Source organism: Sceloporus occidentalis, unplaced genomic scaffold (genome assembly GCF_023333645.1).
Source record: "Sceloporus occidentalis isolate IW3139 unplaced genomic scaffold, rSceOcc1.0.p SCAF_2, whole genome shotgun sequence".
In the NCBI taxonomy this organism is placed as follows: Eukaryota; Metazoa; Chordata; class Lepidosauria; order Squamata; family Phrynosomatidae; genus Sceloporus; species Sceloporus occidentalis.
In genome coordinates, this window is record NW_028316982.1 from 72,012,984 (window position 1) to 72,031,941 (window position 18,958).

Here is an 18,958-nt window from a genome sequence, read left to right on the forward strand (position 1 = left end):
CCTATCGGCATGGAGAACAATTTCTGCACAAAATTGCAGAGGACTTTTAGTTTTAGAAAGTGTTTGTGGGGGTGGGGGTGGGGGTGGGCAGGGAACATGTTCGAAGCTATGACCATCCAGTGTCCCATGTTGGGCCTGTGCAAGTCCTGATAGTTGCTCACTCCTATATTAGACCGGAAGCACTCAACACGTTAAAATAACAATCTTTTTTAACAAAAATATTATGCTCTAAACAAAATAAGGCTTACACTGTTTTATCATATCATATGTTATAAAGCAAAGGTTAATAGTGTTTATATTAGTTGGAAAGCTGAGTGTGTGCTTAACTTTCTGCTACGTAAGCCATTGTGCTTTAGTGTGCATCTGGTCTGGTAGGAGTTGGCTAGGTCAAGCAGTTATGTATATTGTTGTTGGCTACACATATATAGATACATAAATAGATATAGTAAATAAGGGTTATGGTAAATAAGGCTTTGAACAGTATATATCCTTTTTTAGAAATGTAATATTACTGCATTTTACTTAATAGGTCCATGTATATATTTGGAGGCTTTTCAAGCATTTTGTTGAATGACATTCTTGTGTATAAACCTCCCAATTGTGAGGCATTCAGAGATGAAGAGCTTTGTAAAACTGCTGGACCAGGCTTAAGGTGCTTATGGAACAAAAATCACTGTGTTTCATGGGAATCTGGACATGCTAATAACATTTTTAGAGCAAAGTGTCCCAAAAAAACAGGTGAGCATATTCCTTACAACAACAGTAATAGGTTACACAATAAACTGGCTGCATGCATAGAGTGGTGGGATTGCTCTACCAAGATAAGTAAGTGTATTCACCATAAGGTGCAAAAGTGCCTAATTTGCCAAATTGATAGTCTAAGGTTCTGATATTGCAGAACAGTGTCTATGTATGTGAAAGTTTACGCCATAGTGTTTCTTGGATCTGCTGAATGTATGTACTGGGCAAGGTCAGAAGCCATGATCCCATTTTTCTATATGTATGAAGCATGTGATGCATGTGGCATGTGCTTCAAGAAATGTTTCCATGTTTCTAAAAAAGCTGTCTGTTACTTGCAACAAATGGTGCAAAACATAATGCCTTTCTTAAAATCAATATCAAGACAATTTAAGCGTCAAAGTAAAATCTGGTGCAAGTGTTGATTACTGTCAATTTCATTCAGGGTTTTTTTTTTTTTTTAGTTGTTAAAGCAGAAAGGTTTTTCAGGGCAAAAGATGATACATTTTGGATGGGAGGGGGGACACATTTCTTCAGTTATTGGGAACCTCACAAATAAAAATGAAAGAGATGAGATATGAATGCCGGACTAAAAGCTGAAGTAAAATGAAAGGTCCTTGGAAACAACAAGAGTAAAGGAAGCATGTGGGAAGGCTCTTGTGGCCTTTCTGATAAGACGAGGAGTTTGAAATAGATGTGTCAAGAAATCAGAATGTAATAAAAGATTTCAAATATAGGAGAGCATCTGATGACATGATTGAAACAGGAGGTGGTGCTGGCAGTTGAATTTTGACATAAATTTGGTTTACTGGTAGCTTTTTCCTGCAGCAACCACTTGAGAATATTTTAGTGAGCCTCTTAGTTTCCCTTAGCAGATGATTAAAATGATTGCTTCCATTTCAGCTCAGACAATGCTAGTGATAAACACATTTCTTTATCAACAATTGATGTGGATTTAAAATTTTTGTTTTCCTTTCCTCCAGTACTCATTTAAACCAAGTTTACTGGGCTCTCTTTTTGTTGTTGATAATCTTTTTTCTGAATATGAACCTATTCCTATAATTGTGTTCTCAAACTGATAGTATATAGCTGTAAAATCATTTTATTTCCATTCTAAATGAAATTCAGATTGATATTTTTCATTAGGAATCTAGCCTGGACTCTTTACCCTTTACTTTCTAAAGTTTCTGTCATGTCTGGTTTCTAAGAATAAAGGCCATTTTGGGCCACCAGGTTACGTGTTGCCCATTCCTGATATAGAGTTGAAACTTAACACCAGTATTTGCTTTGCTTATCTTTTGCTTATCTAGAATTAACTGAACAAGAAGAATAAACTCATTTGAGAACTCTATTTTTACCATTTCTACAATTGTTGTGATATCTCAGTGTTTCCTTATATTTAATTACAAATATAACACACTAGTCATGGAACTAAATGTGACCAGGACTGCTTTTCCATGATAACCTCTCTGGGGAACAAAACCATTTAAATTAGTGGGGCTTCTAAGTAAACAGTTTAATACTCTGAATGTGCTGTGCTGTGTTTCTCCACTGTCCTGATGCAAGCCCTGTGGATACTGCCAAGGCTATGCATTGGGTAAGGACTGAGGTTGAGGAAATCAAGAAATGCCTGGCTATAGTTCTGCAGCAACAGGAAAAAAAAGTGGGGCCACTCTTCCAGATCTCCAGTGAGTAAACAGCTGCTGGAGGGTTCGGGGTTGGATGTTGTGTGAAGAGCTAGTGAATAGGTCTTTCTACAATATCCAAAAGGAAATAGGCACATGTTTAACATTAATAGTAATAGTAATGGCATGTACATTTCTATACCACATATCAGTGAACTCGGCACTCTGTAAGTAGTTTACAATTTGTAAGCTAATTGCCCCCAACAAGCTGGGTATTTATTTTACTGACCTGGGCTCCATTCCCACTGGCTTATAACGCGGATCAAGAATCGAATTATGGATGCATCGTTCCCATTTGAACACCCATTCGATCCTCATTGCGCTGATTTCGTTCCCATTGCAATTTGGATCTGATCCCCATGTAATTGATTTTTCCTTGGAAGACCCGAATCAGTGTTTGATAAACTAGTTTAAAAAGGGTGTACATTTTTAGAGGTTTTTCCTGCGCTTCCTGAGTCTGATTCGGGGCAAATGAATGGGAACGAAAGGGTGTCTGATTTGGGAACTTGGGATGGGAGGAGCAGTGCTCAAGGGGCTGGCCTGGGGGTGTCACCCGCTTGTTCTCTTTCCCGCATTACCGGCACCATTTTCTCCCATTTGCCTTTCCCCCGGTGGAGTGGGAAGCAGGGTAAGGCGATCGCATGTGTAGACAAATTAATTTTTGTAAAAATTAAGCTTTCGATCACCTAGGCCAGTGGTGGAGAACCTTTTAGAGACCGAGTGCCCAAACTGCAACCCAAACCCCACTTATTTATTGCAAAGTACCACATACCTCTGGATTTCTAATGACAAACTCTAGTGAAGTCTGTGTTGGGACGATGGTGCATGTGCCCATAGAGAGGGCTCTGAGTGCCACCTCTGGCACGCGTGCCATAGGTTCACCATCACTGACCTAGGCACTCTGTTGGGTGTCCAAACACAGCAAATTGCTACATTGACCTCCAAATACGGTAAACACATTACGCCCTCCTGCAACCTCCCCCTGCTCCACATGCATAGATCGACATGTGAGGAGACCCATTGTACACCATTTTTAACTATTATTATTTTCTTTTTTTTACATGCCTGCTTGATTGCCCCCCAGACAGCCCAGGGAGGAATGGGGGAGGCGAAGGAACTTTGGGGAATGGAGGCTCCCTTTTCTCTTTCCCAGAGGGACTCTGGGAAGACACAGGAGAGCCTGGGAGGCAAAGGGACTTGGGGGAATAGGGGCTCCTTCTCCCTTTCTCAGAGGGGAAAAGCACCTAAGTGATTGATTGGCTGTGACGTCAAGCACTTAGGCGCTTGATTGACAGCTGCTTTAAAAAAAGAGGTTCTGGAAGGGCAATGGGAACGGGAAGCAAAAAAGTCTGCTTCAAATTACAACCGATAAAATTTCAGTGGGAACGAGGACATGGGTAAAAAAAAACCAAGTCCGTTTGCCCCCTTTCGTAATGGGAATGAGGAACCAGATTTGAATACGACTCGGAAAAAAAATCCGAGTCAGAATCGCAGCAATATAAGCCACATTTTTGCCCAGTGGGAATGGGGCCCTATAGAAGGATGGAAGGCTGAGTCAACTTTGGAGCTCTAGGATCGAACTCACCACCTTGTGGCTACAGTACCTGCACTTAACCACTGCACCACCAGTATTTCTTGCAGTATTTCTCAGGAATGTGAGTCCCAATGTTACTGTTGAAATTGAAAAGCTGTCTGCATTTTTTCAAAATTAAGAATATACTTAGTGACAGAATTCCAAAAATATGTTTATTAGAGCTTTTTAATCTCATCTGTTTGATACTGTGTGCTTAGGCAGGTGGTTAGGCAACTCAATCTGTAGGCCAGGAGATCTGAGGGAGTAATATCCAACACAACGATAGAATAAGAGATCTCAGTATTCAGAAATATAACCTGGCTCTTCCATTACATTTTGTGATTGAGTTTTGCCTGTACTAGTTTAAGTGACAATATAGTTTTGAAAATTATCTCAATGTAATGTACTGTCCTTTGGAGCATATTCACCATATTGTGTAGTTTACCGTGTTTATCAGTACAGTACTCTGTATTTTCCAAGTAAAATGTTGACTAGGCAAGACTGTTTCAATTGGCTAGGCAAGGCTACTATTAGGTGGGTCTGTTATAGATTGACTAAACAAACCCATGGCTCCTTTTCATCCTGGAGAGAGGCAACTAGTGGGGTGCCACAAGAGTCTGTCTTGGGACCAACAATATTCAGTATCTTTATAATTTACTTGGATGATAAATTAGTGGCCATGCTTATCAAATTTGCAGATGACAACAAATTATGATCGGTAGCTAATGCCTCTGAGGACAGGATCAGAATTCAAAATGACTGTTGTAGATTAGAGAGCTGGACCAAAATTAATAAAATTATTTTTTTGTCCATTTCTTGGTACCACAATTCAAGAAAGATATTCATAAGCTGAAATGTTTCCAGAGCAGGGTGACTAAAATGGTGAAATTTTGGAAACCATGCCCTATGAGAAGTTGCTTAGGGAGCTGGCTATTATTAGCCTTGAGAAGAGGAGGTTAAGCAGTTGTATGGAAGTCATGTTTAAATAGTTAAATAATTGAAAGGTTGTCATATTGAGGATGGAGCAAGCTTGGGTCCTAGAGACTAGGACCCAAAGCAAAAGATTCAAACTGCAGGAAAACAAATCCCACTTAAACATTTGGAAGAGATTCCTGACAGTAAGAGCTGCTCGGCAGTGGAATGCATTGCCTTGGAGTTTGGTGGAGTCTCCTTCTTTGGAAGTTTTTAAACAGAGGCTGGATGGCCATTTGTGAGGAGTGCTTTGATTCTCTGTTTCTGAATGTCAAGGAGTTGTACTGGATGGTCCTTGTGGTCTCTTCAAACTCAATGATTCTAGACAATTCTGTGATCAGATGATTATTAAAAACATCAATGCATAATTTTAAAGTTCATGATTCAAAATCATTTGGATAGGCCTGCTGGAAGAGATTGTTTTCACACTTACAGACATTATGAGATAAGCAGTAAATCTCAAACGTAGATAAACATGTTGATTGTTTTCATATCTGTACTTAAAATTGTGCATCATATGCTACAGTACTGGTAGAGAATCTTCTGAGAGGGTACTGCCCTTCAGTTTTTTCTCCTTAAACTGTTGTGAGGTTCACACCCTCCCCATTTCTCACCTATCTTAACCCTAGGGCCACTTATCTTACAAATGTCATATTGTGTACAGGGTTGCTGTCTTTTGTTTGTTGGGATCCCTGAGCTTTCCCTATCAAGTTTTCATTGCACATGCTGTTAATACAAGTTGAGTCCCCCTTATCCAGAATTCGAAATCTGAAACATTCCAAAAACAAAAACTTTTTTCATGGGTGACTGAGCTAATGACATCTTTTCTTTCTGATGTTTCAATGTACTCAGACTTTGAACTTTATCGCACAGGATTGCTCTCAGAACGGAACGGAACGGATGAGGGACGAGTGGGGGCTGCATTTTACTGCACACACAAGTCCCTCACTTGTTCCATTCCGTTCCCCATCTGTTCCCCATCTATTCCAGAGGGGGCAATTTTTGAGAACTGTTCTAAACCGTTCTCAAAAACTGCCCCCTCTGGGGACGGATTGGGAGCGGAACAGAGCGGAACGGAACAAGTGACGGACTTGTGTGTGTGGTAAAATGCATCCCCCACTCATTCCGTTCTGTGCCAGGCTCCGTCCGTGCTGGAGCCCTGTGCAATAAAGTTCCTTGTTTCATTCACAAATGATTAAACACATTGTACAGTATTCTGCTCCCTGGGCACCCCTTGCCTGGCTGGCAGGAGCAAAGTTGGTACCACCTGCTCCAGGGGGCACAGGACAGTGAGGCGGACCTGCAGCTGGGTTGACCAGCAGTCCTGTAACAAGGGCAGTGTGGGCACCTTGTGCCCCTCTCCAGGTAGGCACCCTCACCTGCCTGCGCCCTCTGGTGTCCGGTGAAGCATTCCTTGGGGTAGCAGGCACCTACCTGGCCAGCCCAGTGCTGCTTGCTGGTCCTAGTCCTCTTGCTCTCATGGGCTCACAAAAGTGGTCCCAGTGGCGACACAGTTATCCTCAATGGAGGCATGGTTGCATCCATGTGCTGTCATTGGAGACAACAGAACTTGCATATGCGCAGATTTGGGGTATCCGCGGGGGCACCAGAATGTATCCCCTGTGGATGCCGAGGGCTGACTATACAGGAATTCCAAAATAAAATAAAAATCCCAAATCCAAAACATTTCTGGTGCCAAGCGTTTCAGATAAGGGAAACTCAACCTGTAGCAAAACATGGAGCCATTCACAAGGCAAACATCTGCCAACTTCATGCTGAAAGTTTTTTGAAATCATGTTTTATGCTCCTGTGGCTCTATGATGAAAGAAGGAATGGCAGATGGAAGATTGAACTTTGCCTGGATTGGTGTGCTGTTCAACATTCCTTTTGAGACATGAACTCATCAGATGCCTTAGGCCAAATGACTAAGGCCAAGTTTTATATATTTATTTTATTCATGTATAGTCCGCCTTTTTCCCCAATAATGTGACTTAAGGCAACGTAAAATTTATTAAAAATACAGTTTGAAAACTACAAAATCATCAATAAAATGTATAATTCTAAAAAGTCATTTTAAAAGTAATTAAATACTTTGCAAAGCCATTAAAATTTCGTGAAAAACAAAAGCAGCACAGAACACCATTAAAAGACCATCCCAGTCAATTTCTAAAAGCTTTATGGAATAATAATGTGACTATAGTAAATAAGTTAAACAGGCTGCCATCAGTACGGTAGCGTATATAAATGCCGTCTTCTTCGTTGAGATCTGCCGTAGCCCTTTGATGCATCATGCTGAAGAAGATTGTAAATAAAGTTGGAGCTAGAACACAACCTTGTTTTATACCATTAGTTATTAACTTGACCTTGCCGCCTGAGGGCCTGCACTAAGACTCTAAACTATCTAGTCCGTGAGCTGCTTTTTGCTGATGATGCTGCCCTCGTTGCCCATACGGAAGCAGCTCTGCAGCGCCTCACATCTTGTTTTGCAACAGCTGCAGAGCTCTTTGGGCTGGAAGTCAGTCTGAAGAAAACGGAAATTCTCTACCAGCCGGCACCAGAACACTACCATCCCCACATCATCGTAGGCACATCTGTGCTTAAGTCCATCCAGCAGTTCACCTACCTGGGAAGCATCATCTCCTCAGATGCTAAGATTGATAAAGAGATCGATCACAGACTGGCAAAGGCATATAGCGCATTCGGAAGGCTTCACAAAAGAGTCTAGAGTAACAAACATTTGAGGCGAAGCACAAAAATCAGTGTGTATAGAGCCATTGTACTGTCTATTCTCCTCTATGGGTCTGAAACATGGGTCACCTATCGCCAACACCTACGACTCCTTGAACACTTTCATCAGCGCTGTTTACGCACAATTCTAAACATACATTGGATTGACTATGTGACAAATGTTGCTGTCATCGAGCAAGCAGGGATCACCAGCATTGAGGCCATGCTATTGAGGACGCAGCTGCGCTGGGCAGGACACGTTTCTAGGATGAAGGACCATCGCCTCCCCAAAATTCTATGGTGAACTCGCCACGGGTCAGTGTAAGAGGGGCGCCCCAAAAAAGAGATACAAGGACTCCCTGAAACAACATCTCAGGCTTGGCCAGATAGATCACCAACAATGGTCCTCTCTGGCCTCGCATCAGGAGGCATGGAGACGCACTATCCATGACGCTGCGGCCTTCTTCGAAAGCTCACGCCGAATGAGCCTCGAAGAGAAACGACAACGCAGAAAGAACCACAACCTGGAAACATCACCCAAGGAGACTTTCTGCTGTGCTTTCTGCAACCGGACCTGTTTATCCCGAATTGGCCAACGCGCTTGAACAAAGCGCGGGATGAGTCCTTCCTGAATCTTCGTTCGCGAAGCAAAGCCAGAGAGAGAGAGAGATAGTAAATAAAGAGAAGCTCTAGCCAGCCACAAACTATAAAGCCACTTTCATTTCTTTCACTATACATTTCTTTGTAAATTTAAGGGATGGGGGATAGCTCTCATTTAATTAATGAAAAAGATTTCAGAATGAAAAATACCACTAGTACATTTAGGCACAGATTTTTCACATTTTGTTTCAAGAAGAGTAAAGGGGCAAGTCTTATGATAGAAATACTTCAGTGTTAATATATGACAGAGTATGAATAAAATGTGGTAAATGTGTTTAGCTTCATGTTAACAAATTTTATCTTAGGCTGAAGGTCATGAGTAAGTGATGAATTTTGTTTCCAGCAGGTGGTTAAAAATGTGTGTATTAAAAAGTATGACATCTTTTGTCTCTCATCTTGATGCTTTGCTTTGCCTTTCATTTGTGTTATAGCTGCAGTAGATGACAGATGTTACAGATATGCAGACTGTGCCAGCTGTACTGCCAATACAAATGGCTGTCAGTGGTGTGATGACAAGAAGTGCATTTCAGCAAATAGCAACTGCAGTGTGGTGAGTATATATGAGTTTGTGGCTGTTTCATTAATGACACTGTTTTGTAACCATTAGCTTGTTCTTTGGTGCCATCAAATGTAAATGTTGCATTGCAATCAGATGTTTGAAATACATACTAAATTAACTTCTTCATATATTAATTGCAAAGACATTTAATATAATTTGAAGAGAAATAATGGAACTAATACAACCACTGTATTTTTCAATTTCCCTTACCAGTCAAGCAAATAATGTAAGACTTCGATGACATTCACAATCAACCAAGATTATTTGAAGAGTTCTTCTTATCTATCCATTTTGGAATTATGGGTTATCATATCAGCCTTCTCATCTTAGGCAAAGCTCTTTCTAACTTGCTTGAACTATTATGGATAGTGAAATTGTAAATAACAAGCAGTCACTATCTTTTTCCTAGGAAAGTATAATAAAAGCTCAGTACCACTTCATTTCCTCATAGAACACTGGGCACTATTAATATACCCCAAAAGTTCAACAAATCACTTCTGATGGTTTTTTGTGGGTTTTTCAGGCTATGTGGATGTTCCAGAAAAGTTTCTTCCTGACGTTTCGCCAGCATCTGTGGCTGGCATCTTCAGAGAATGCTTTGCCTGGAAAAAGTTGGGTGTATATATACTGTGTGAGCCTGGGAATGCAGGAGTGATTTGCATGTGTATTGTTCTGTTGCTGATGGCTGGACTCAGGCTGGGAGGCTAATGCAAAAGAGGATTAATGTCTGCTAATTGGTGATCGTTATCTGCTGGGAAAGCCCCTGACTTTGAATGATTTTCCATTTGCATTTGCTGATTCCTTATTTTGCTATTCCTCTGGACTGGTGGCCAAATTTTGTTCACTTTAACTCAGCAAATGCACATGCAAATCACTCCTGCATTCCCAGGCTCACACAGTATATATACAACCCAACTTTTTTCAGGCAAAGCATTCTCTGAAGATGCCAGCCACAGATGCTGGCGAAACGTCAGGAAGAAAACAATTTCTAGAACATGGTCACATAGCCCAACCCCCCCCCCCCAAAAAAAAAAAACATGGATGCCAGCCATGAAAGCCTTCGACTTCATACTTCTGATGTGTTTGTACCCCATACTGATTAGCTTCAGGCATTACAGATATACAGTAAAATATCTTTGAGGCAGAGTTGTATTGAGTAGAAATATTAAGTTTATTGTTATTAAACTGAAACTTAAGGTCCTTGAACTTAAATGTAGGATTAGATCCACATTTTATCATAGAATGGGGCCTACTGACTTGTCTGTTCTGAGACCAAGTATGACAAATTATAATTGAGGAAATATTCATAATAGTCATATACAACAAATGTGGGTTTAATAAGATTGTTAGGCTTTAGCTAGAACAGGTCTCTAATTTAGGGGCTGAACAGACAGCCCGTTTGAGCCTACTTGGGGCTGGCTTGGAGGCATGGTGTTTAGGTGTGCCATGCCTCCAAGTGGGATGGTAGCCGGACCGGCGATTACACATGAGCTGGCTTCTCTCCTGCTTGGGGGCATGGCACTTAGATGCCACTTTCCCCAGAACCGGCTTTTCCAAGGGAAAAACTGGCTTTTCAGGAGAAGGCAGCTTCTTTCTGCCTCAAAAAGGAGTGGATCTTATCTGTTCCTTTTTGGGGCAGAATCTGGTTGGATTGGGTCTGGGTATCTGTTTGCCCTGTCCCTGAACCAGCCTAAAAGGGGCGGATTTAAGAAGCCCACTTTGGGCTGTCTGTATCCACCCTTAGTCTGGAATTCTCACTCTTTTACTGAACTGAAGATACATAGAGTGTAATCCCATATAAATGCTTTTTAGAAGTAACCTCCATAGAGTTCAGCAAGATTTATTCCACAGTACATGTGTTTATAACCTAAAAGGCTATATTGGTTCCATCTGCTACATTTACAGTCATGATATAATACCAAATGAATGTGTATTCTTAATTTATAAGGTATAGCAGTAGAGTCTGATGTGATACATTTGAAGATCTGCAAAAAAGGAGGGGGTCTGGGATATTAATCAGGTTATCATGGATGATTTACTTTCAAATAATAGTGTACATTCCCACAGAAAGTTGACTTTTTAAAAAAATTGTTATGTTTTTCCTGGCTTCATATATATATATATATATATATATATATATATTAATTATGAGGGAGGGATTTTAACTACCACATTATTTCTTTCAATTTAAAAAGAAAATCTATATAATCTATATCCCACCCCTGCTACATGTTTACTTGGGAAGAAACATTGAGATTATTATCAAAAGCGATTGTCTTTATTTATGTGTTATCAGTGGCATACAGTAGAGCTTTTGACAGGAGAGTAAAAATTACTTGAGATAAGACAAATCCTTGCAAGCACATCAGAATACTGTGGGTATTTTTTAGTTGATAAAAAACATTTATAGTTAAGATGAAGTTTCTTTCTAAAAGCAAACAAACGCTTGATTGTAAATGCAATGATTGTAAAGTTCTAAATAACAGTTTACATATTTTTTCATATATGATGCTTAGAAAAACAATGCTAAAATGTCTAGATAGGAAATAAAGAACGGGAAGGACTAGACCAAGAATATTACATTACATGCATATATCATCTAAGGCCTGTTAGGCAAGGACAGCTGGTTAATGAACAGAAATTATACTTTGGACTTGCCTCACATCATATATTATTTTTATTGGGAAAGCAATGGAGCTGAAATTCTAGACAGTTCAGGAATGCTAAAATGCAGGATACACAGAAAAAGTACATTAAAGTGGATTCTTCTCAATCATCCATTCTTGTTCTACATTTAAGCAAAGGAATAGATTCCTTGTATAACCAATACATGAGAATGGTTATATGGCAGCCTCCTATCACTGCAACTTATTTTAGGCTTTAGGGAGGGCAATGGGAGGGATTGGCAGAGGGAACTGGTGACAGGTATGTGCCCAACCTTATGTCTTTCTTCATATGCAGAATTGGGCAGGAAGTGATGGAGACTTGAATTTCTTTCTGAGTTTAATTTTACAATGTCTCTATGTTTCACTTTCTGTGAATTTGCCAATTTGTTGGTTGTTCTTTTCTTGAAATATTACCATAATAAGGTGAGATATGAATAATCCTTTGGCAGTCCTGCTTATCACACCCTTTCTTATCTTCTCTAGACAGTTCAGGAATGCTAAAATGCAGGATACACAGAAAAAATAGAAAGTACATTAAAGTGGATTCTTCTCAATCATCCATTCTTGTTCTACATTTAAGCAAAGGAATAGATTCCTTGTATAACCAATACATGATAATGGTTATATGGCATATTTCATTTAAATATGCAGAAACGTGCTAGGATCCTAAACCATGGTTTGAAGTAGTTTTAAGATCCTAACTTGTAGCTGGTAATGATAGTTTCTTGATGTGGGGAAAATGAAAAACTATGGGCCGAAACAGACTGCCCTGAAGGGGTGGCTTGACAATGCCCCTTTGAATGTTGGGTTGGGGCTGTGGCAACCACACTCAAGGCCCCCAACTTGGCTTTTCTGCCACCAGCATGGCTTTGCTGCACTCCTGTGGTGTGTGGCATATAAACGCCGCATCCCTGCAGCACTGTAAAGCTGTTCACCATGTGGTTGGGTGGGTGGTGTGGCACTGGTTTGGGGGTGGCATCACAGTCTGCGGCATCCAAACACCACACTCTGTCCCTGCCCTCAAGCCAGTGCAAAGGGGCAGACTGTTTCACCCCATGATAAGACTTCAAGCTTAATTGTGATACACAAATGAGGGAACAGTGAAGTTGCATAGACAGTGACAGGGTTAATTTATATCTGGATTAATAATCAAAGAGATAATTGTTTGAAAAATATTTCTAAATATAAGTCCTGTTTTGAAATCTTGCAAATCAATACAGAAAGATGGGATTTAAAAAAGAAAAAGAAAAATATTGCTAGGTCTGTTAGAAAGAAATATAATTGTTTAGGAATCTTAGAGTCATCATTGAACTTTTAATAAGCAAATTCACAAGCCTTCACAGGAACTTAAGAAGAAAAATGTCATTTGTAAGGTTGATAAGAAGCAGGGGAATACTTAAAATATCTGAAATACTGACACAAACAAAATAAACCTTGAACTACTTTAATCAGTTGCCCCATTGTATATGCTTCTCTACATCTTGCGGGAATTAACTAATGAACATACTGAGCCACTAGCAATTATTTTTGATAAGTCATGGATAACAGTAAAGCATCAGAGAATTTGAGGAGGGAAAACCCTTGAATTTGATTACAGTGTTAGCAAATTGAAAATATGTGAGAACTATTGCCATAGAATCCTGTTGTTAGTACCAAGTAAAACCCTTGAATAAATTGTGATTTCATAAATCAACATATATGCAAGTTCTTCTAATTCACTTACTTTAGTTTAGTTGGAATTGTCAAAACAATTTAGGCCTCTTATGGAAGTAAACTTATTTAATTAGTGTCCAGGCAGAAAGTTTTAGCTAGGTTTAGTACCAAGTCAACCTAACATATTGTAGAAGTGGATTGTATTACATATGCTTCTGCTTTGTTCATTGCTTCTGCTTCTCACATTTTGCTTGCCTATAATAAATATGAGTGAACATGAAACTAGGAACAGTGAGGCATGTTAGGGGCCTGAGCCACACTTGAAATTGTCTGGAAAAATTGGATTAACATGATGCCTACATAGTTGAACCTCCTCAGGCATTATCCATCAGAAGTGTACTAAAGGATTGAGCACTAAGAAATATTAACAAAAATATGTTTTTGTCATGCCTTTTTTCTAACAATAATAATGCATGAAGTCTGTCCTATTTACACTGATTTGAGAGTGAGCTACACTGAATACATGGCGAGACTTCTAAGTATGCATTCTGCTTTATGGGAAACATAATTTGCTCTTCCACTGCAAATAAACAAAAATAATAAAAACCTGCTTGGCAGTGTTGAGCTCCTACACTTTAAAAATAGTTCTTGGGGCCCTGTGTGTGATGGAGAGCACTATAGTTGTAAGTTCAAAAGAAGAAGAAAAACACAAAGACACATAAAAAATCTATCTTTTGAAGCTCCACCTCCCTCTTGTAACCCATCATTTAGTATAGACTTGAGAGCCAGCATGGTGTAGTGGTTTGAGCACTGGACTAGGACTCTGGAGACCAGGTTTTGAAACCCGGCTCAGCCATGTAAACCCACTGCCTTAGCCCCAAAAGGTGACAAATACACACCCCCTCTGAAGGAACTTGTTAAGAAAACCTCATGATAGGTTTGCCTTAGGGTTGTCATCAGTCGGAAACAAAACACACAACAGCAACAAAGTATAGTTTGGGGGTGGGATCATGTTAATTTACTTTCGTGAAGCATGATATCAAGACATCTCAACCAATATTCTATCATAATAGCTATCTTAACATAGTAACTGAAAAAATTGTATTTTTATATATGTCCTTTCATTCTGGTGTTTTACATTTTTAACAACTACAGGAAAACCTGTGTAACAGATGTTTTATCATGATTTGTTAGTTTTAGCTAGAACCTTAGTGTTAACAAGAATTACCTTTTGGATTTGCATTTACACTAGGCTACTGAAATTTGTCTCAAAAAGAGTGTGAAAATTGGATTAAAAGGAAATTAGGATTGGGAGTAGGGGGATATGTAGCATAATGCAGAAAATAGTTTCTTTTCTTTTAAACACAGTTAAGTAGTTTTGGGTTGTTGATAGTCAGGAAATCATATCATGAAAAAGTGGTAAAATATTTTTTTTAGCTATTTTCATTTGGCATTGCTTACTAACATATGGATTCATTTTTGAAATGCAGCCTGAACTTTTCAGGATTCTGACATTGTGATAATAACATGTTAACAAGGAATATTAGGTGGGGACAGTGTTAAGTGAACAGATGGTGCTTACTTGCAATTTAAAATTCATTGTAACATACCTCTCAGGCAGCATTGTCAATAATGTATAATGACTGAGCCAACCTAAATGCAAATAGGTATAAATGGTTCTCTGAAATTCATCTGTGCATATTTTTACAGGCTTACCTTCTGTTGCTTCGCAACATTTTGATATAGCTAATTTGTTATGTATGTAGCTAAGTAGAGTTCTTATAACAAAGAATGGTGTTTTCATATGTGCATTTGACCCCTTGATAAACCTCTGCTGTAAGACTGATAAGGCATCTTCCACAGTGTGGTCTGAAATGGATGGTTCAGTAAGAATTCAGATCATTGTTGCCTCATTTTGTTGATAATTATTTGATCCTACTATGGAAAAAAAATTACAATGTACTGTATTTAATCCTTGACAGTATGCAAGGGGATAGTACACTAAGGGCTCATTCACACTAGCGTTTTTGTAATGAGTAGATCCAGGGAGATTCGATGATGCAATACTGAATCAAATTTCCCATTATGTTTAGCACGATTGAATCTCTCTGTGGCAATTTAATCCTGATTAAATTCACATTACCATTTGTATCAATTTAAAATGGAGCCACCATTTTGATTGTTCTTGGGTTTTTTAATGATGCACATCTACATCACACTGTGTGGTGGAATCCCTCCCCCCTGCCAGCCTTGGAGGATGGTGATGGCAAGCCCCTCTGAAGAAACATTGCCAAGAAAACCTGGGATAGGTTAGCCTTGGAGGGGGGGGGAGTAACACTCTCTCAGCCTTGCAGAATGGCGTTGGCAAGCCCTCTGAAGAAACCTTGCCAAGATACCCTGGGATAGGTTAGCCTTGGGGGGAGTCATACTCTCTGAGCCTCAGAGGATGGCAATGACACAAGCCCCTCTGAAGAAACCTTGCCAAGTAACCCCCGGGGATAGCTTAGCTTTGAGGGAAGTCACACTCTCTCAGCCAAGAAACCCCCATGGGTTTAAATGAGGGGTATAAATGAAATATGTGTGAGAGTTTTGTTTGAGCCAACTTGGGAGCAGAGTCTGTTGTGGTTTTATTTCTGAGGAAAGAGAAAAAACGACCCCTAACCCCCACCCCCACCCCCACTGATAGTTTTTTTTAAAAAAATGTCAGTCAAATCATGCACATCTTTGTCATACAGATGACAAGAGTATTTAAAGGTGTGCAAGTGTGAACAACTCTCTTTTAAACCAGTTTGCATATTGGTTTATAACGCAATGTGAACAACCCCAACATTCAGTGGGTGTGCTCAGATGGCAAAATAAGTTCTTTAGAATTAAGTAACATTCTATTGCATCCTGCTTGATTGCTCCCATTGGAAGAAAAAGCAGCTAAACCAGAACCTTCCATTTTTGCTTATTTAAGTGTGATGTCTGAGCTAGGCACTCTGGCTTATCTCTTCACAAACAAGTCAGAATTGTAACGCCTACATGATTCTGGCTTCTCTGGTTAGTTGGAAGCCAGAATGCATTTGGACATCACAATAAACAAATGGTGGACAGACCTCATTGTTTAGCAGGCTTATTTAGTACTAGTACACTGTTTCATTCCCTGTAAGGTAGAATGCTAAAGAATCCATGCTGCCTTAATGCAGCCGATATTAAGTTGAACTATTAGCAGTCTGCAGCATTAAACTATTGTTTGGCCGCTCAAATAGTTTTAAATAAATAAAATAAAAAAATTAAAACTTTTATTTAAATCCCGCTTTTTGTAAAAGCGGCTAACAGCATAGAAAATCATATAGTAGTATCATATACACAATATCCCCCCTTAAAAAAGAATTAAACAATTTGCAATTAAAACTACATAAGACATTAAGTATAAAATCAAATAGTCGTGGGCAGAGTCATAACATAATACATAGATGTCCATAGTGTATGGGAGTGGTCGTTGTGTGGTGATTGTATGGCTGAGGACTTTGTTCTGGAAAGGCCTGCTGGAAGAGGTCCGTCATAACTGCTTTCTTAAAAGCATCCAAGCCGGTGATTTGATGGATTTTATCTGGAAGGCCACTCCACAGGCTGGGAGCGGTTGCAGAAAAAGTCCTCTGGGAGGTAGCAACTAACCTTGTCTTTAAAGGGTTCAATAAATTCTTCCCAGAGGACCTGAGAGCACGGTGCGGATTGTATGGAAGTAGGCGATTCCTTAAATAAGTTGGGCCCAAGGCATGTAGGGCTTTAAAGGTGATAACCAACACCTTGTACAGTGCCTGGAAACTAATAGGCAGCCAGTGGAGTGACTTCAGTATTGGTGTTATATGGTCACTCCTTGATGTTCCAGAAAAAAATCTGGTTTTCAATTGGGAATCTTAATTTTTTCACTGTAGAGAGGAAAAGTGCATAGGTTACTTAATCCAGATGACTGAAAAGGCAAGATTCTTTATAGTTCATTCCTCTCTCCATAGTTACTTAGTGGTTTTCCATATTAAAGGAAACCGCACTGTTTCTTTTTGTATATATGTTATGTCAGCTAGATTTCTTCATTTTTTTTGTTACTACTGCTCTCATTTCTTTCTCCCCTTCTCTCCCTCCCCTTGTTTTCTTTTTGTTCAGCATGGATGGTCAGTTCCTTTTCAGCTTTTTCTTGGATGATAGAGATTTTAACCTCTCCAGATGGAGGCTGAACCTCCCTTATTCAGAAATCCAAAATTCTCCAAACCTCCAAACGTTTTACTGCCGGTTGCCCACTTCCATGTCTGAGGAAAGGGGATTAGTCACATGTTCAGTGCTTGAATAGTTTTTTTCCTCAAAGAGCTCAACACTGTCAGAAATGTTATGGGGAAAAGACAAGAGGCAGAAGGAGGGAGGACTCTGGTTCCTGCAGCCACTCTCACACAAGGTTCCTGTAAAAAGCAAACATCCCAGATGCCTCTCCGGCTGGCAGCACATGTTCTTTTAGGAAAGTAGCCCTTGTAACTGGGAAGGGAGGGGAAAAGTCTAAGTGGATCCAAATGAAGTGCCAGTTGGTGGTGGCAAGATCTACCTGAAATTTTCCCTCTCTTTCCAGCTACGATGGCTACAGTAGTTGAATGACGATGGCTGAATCTCACTTGGACTTTCCCCTCCCTTCCCAGTGATGAGGGCTACTTTCCTAAAAGTGCTGGGGGAGTGTCTGGGCGACCTGCATTTTACAGGGGTCTTCTGTAAGCAGATCTGCAAGAACTGGAGTCCTCCCTTCTTTCTCCTTTTCTCTTTCCCCCTCCAATTTCTGACAGTGGTGGAGCAACAGCTCCTTCAGGCAAAACCCAGCTCACACTGGATGTGTGACTAACCCCCTTTCCTCCATCCCTCATTCACTATGTATTGTATGTGTACATGCAAATATAAGTATTCAAAAACCTGAAACATTTCTGGTCCCATGCATTTTGAATAAGGGAGGCTCAACCTGTATATCTTGCTTTTGTTTTTCACTTTACATCTTGTGTTCTGATATGGATGCCTGTGCACGAAATGAGATCCTAATCCCCCATTAAGTATAACTGCTCATACTTGAATTTGATATGTGTCCCATCATAATATTAGGAAGCAGAGGTACAGCCATTCTTGATGACCTCTTCAAATATTTTAAATTAATGGATACAATTTTATATGAGTGGCTCTTGGCATGTGTATATTTATCTTGAAATAAAATAGTAGATCACATTGTGCTTTAAGGAACAAGTAAAGTCTGGAAATGTACATTGATAACTTTCAAAAATTAAATACAGTTATCCCTCCATATTTGCGGCTTTGATATTTGCGGATTTCATTATTCACGGATTTCATTAATATGTTCTCTCTAGGACTGTCTAGGTCCTCCAGTGCAACTCTGTGGTCAACTTTAACTAAAAGTTGCACTGAAAGACCATTTGTAGCTACTCCAGTGCCATTCTGTGGTCAGTGTATGTTGGACATTGACCACAGAGTTGCGCTGGAGGACCTAGAGATTCCTAGAGAGGTGTCCTCTCAGGTAAAAACAGTTATTTGCGGTTTTTCCATATTCACGGGGGTCTTGTTCCCCTAACCCTAGCGAATATGGAGGGACAACTGTAATATATTCAAATTTAGCATACTAGTAGATTGGGCCCTACACATTTGGTGGGATTAGTGGCATAGGACTCCTGTGAAGGTGGAAAAACTGCAAATTAAAAAA

General features: G+C 39.8%; 1 protein-coding gene across 5 annotated transcripts in view; it reads left to right on the top strand.

Moving 5' to 3' along the window:
• Positions 1 to 18,958, top strand: part of ATRNL1 (attractin like 1) — a 686,837-nt gene that overhangs the window by 134,554 nt on the left and 533,325 nt on the right. For all 5 annotated transcript variants that reach the window (XM_089509984.1, XM_089509985.1, XM_089509986.1 and 2 more), the window contains 2 exons: positions 530 to 738; positions 8,787 to 8,905. In XM_089509984.1, the coding sequence (XP_089366110.1) occupies positions 530 to 738; positions 8,787 to 8,905 (328 nt within the window). The remainder of the gene's footprint in view (positions 1 to 529; positions 739 to 8,786; positions 8,906 to 18,958) is intronic.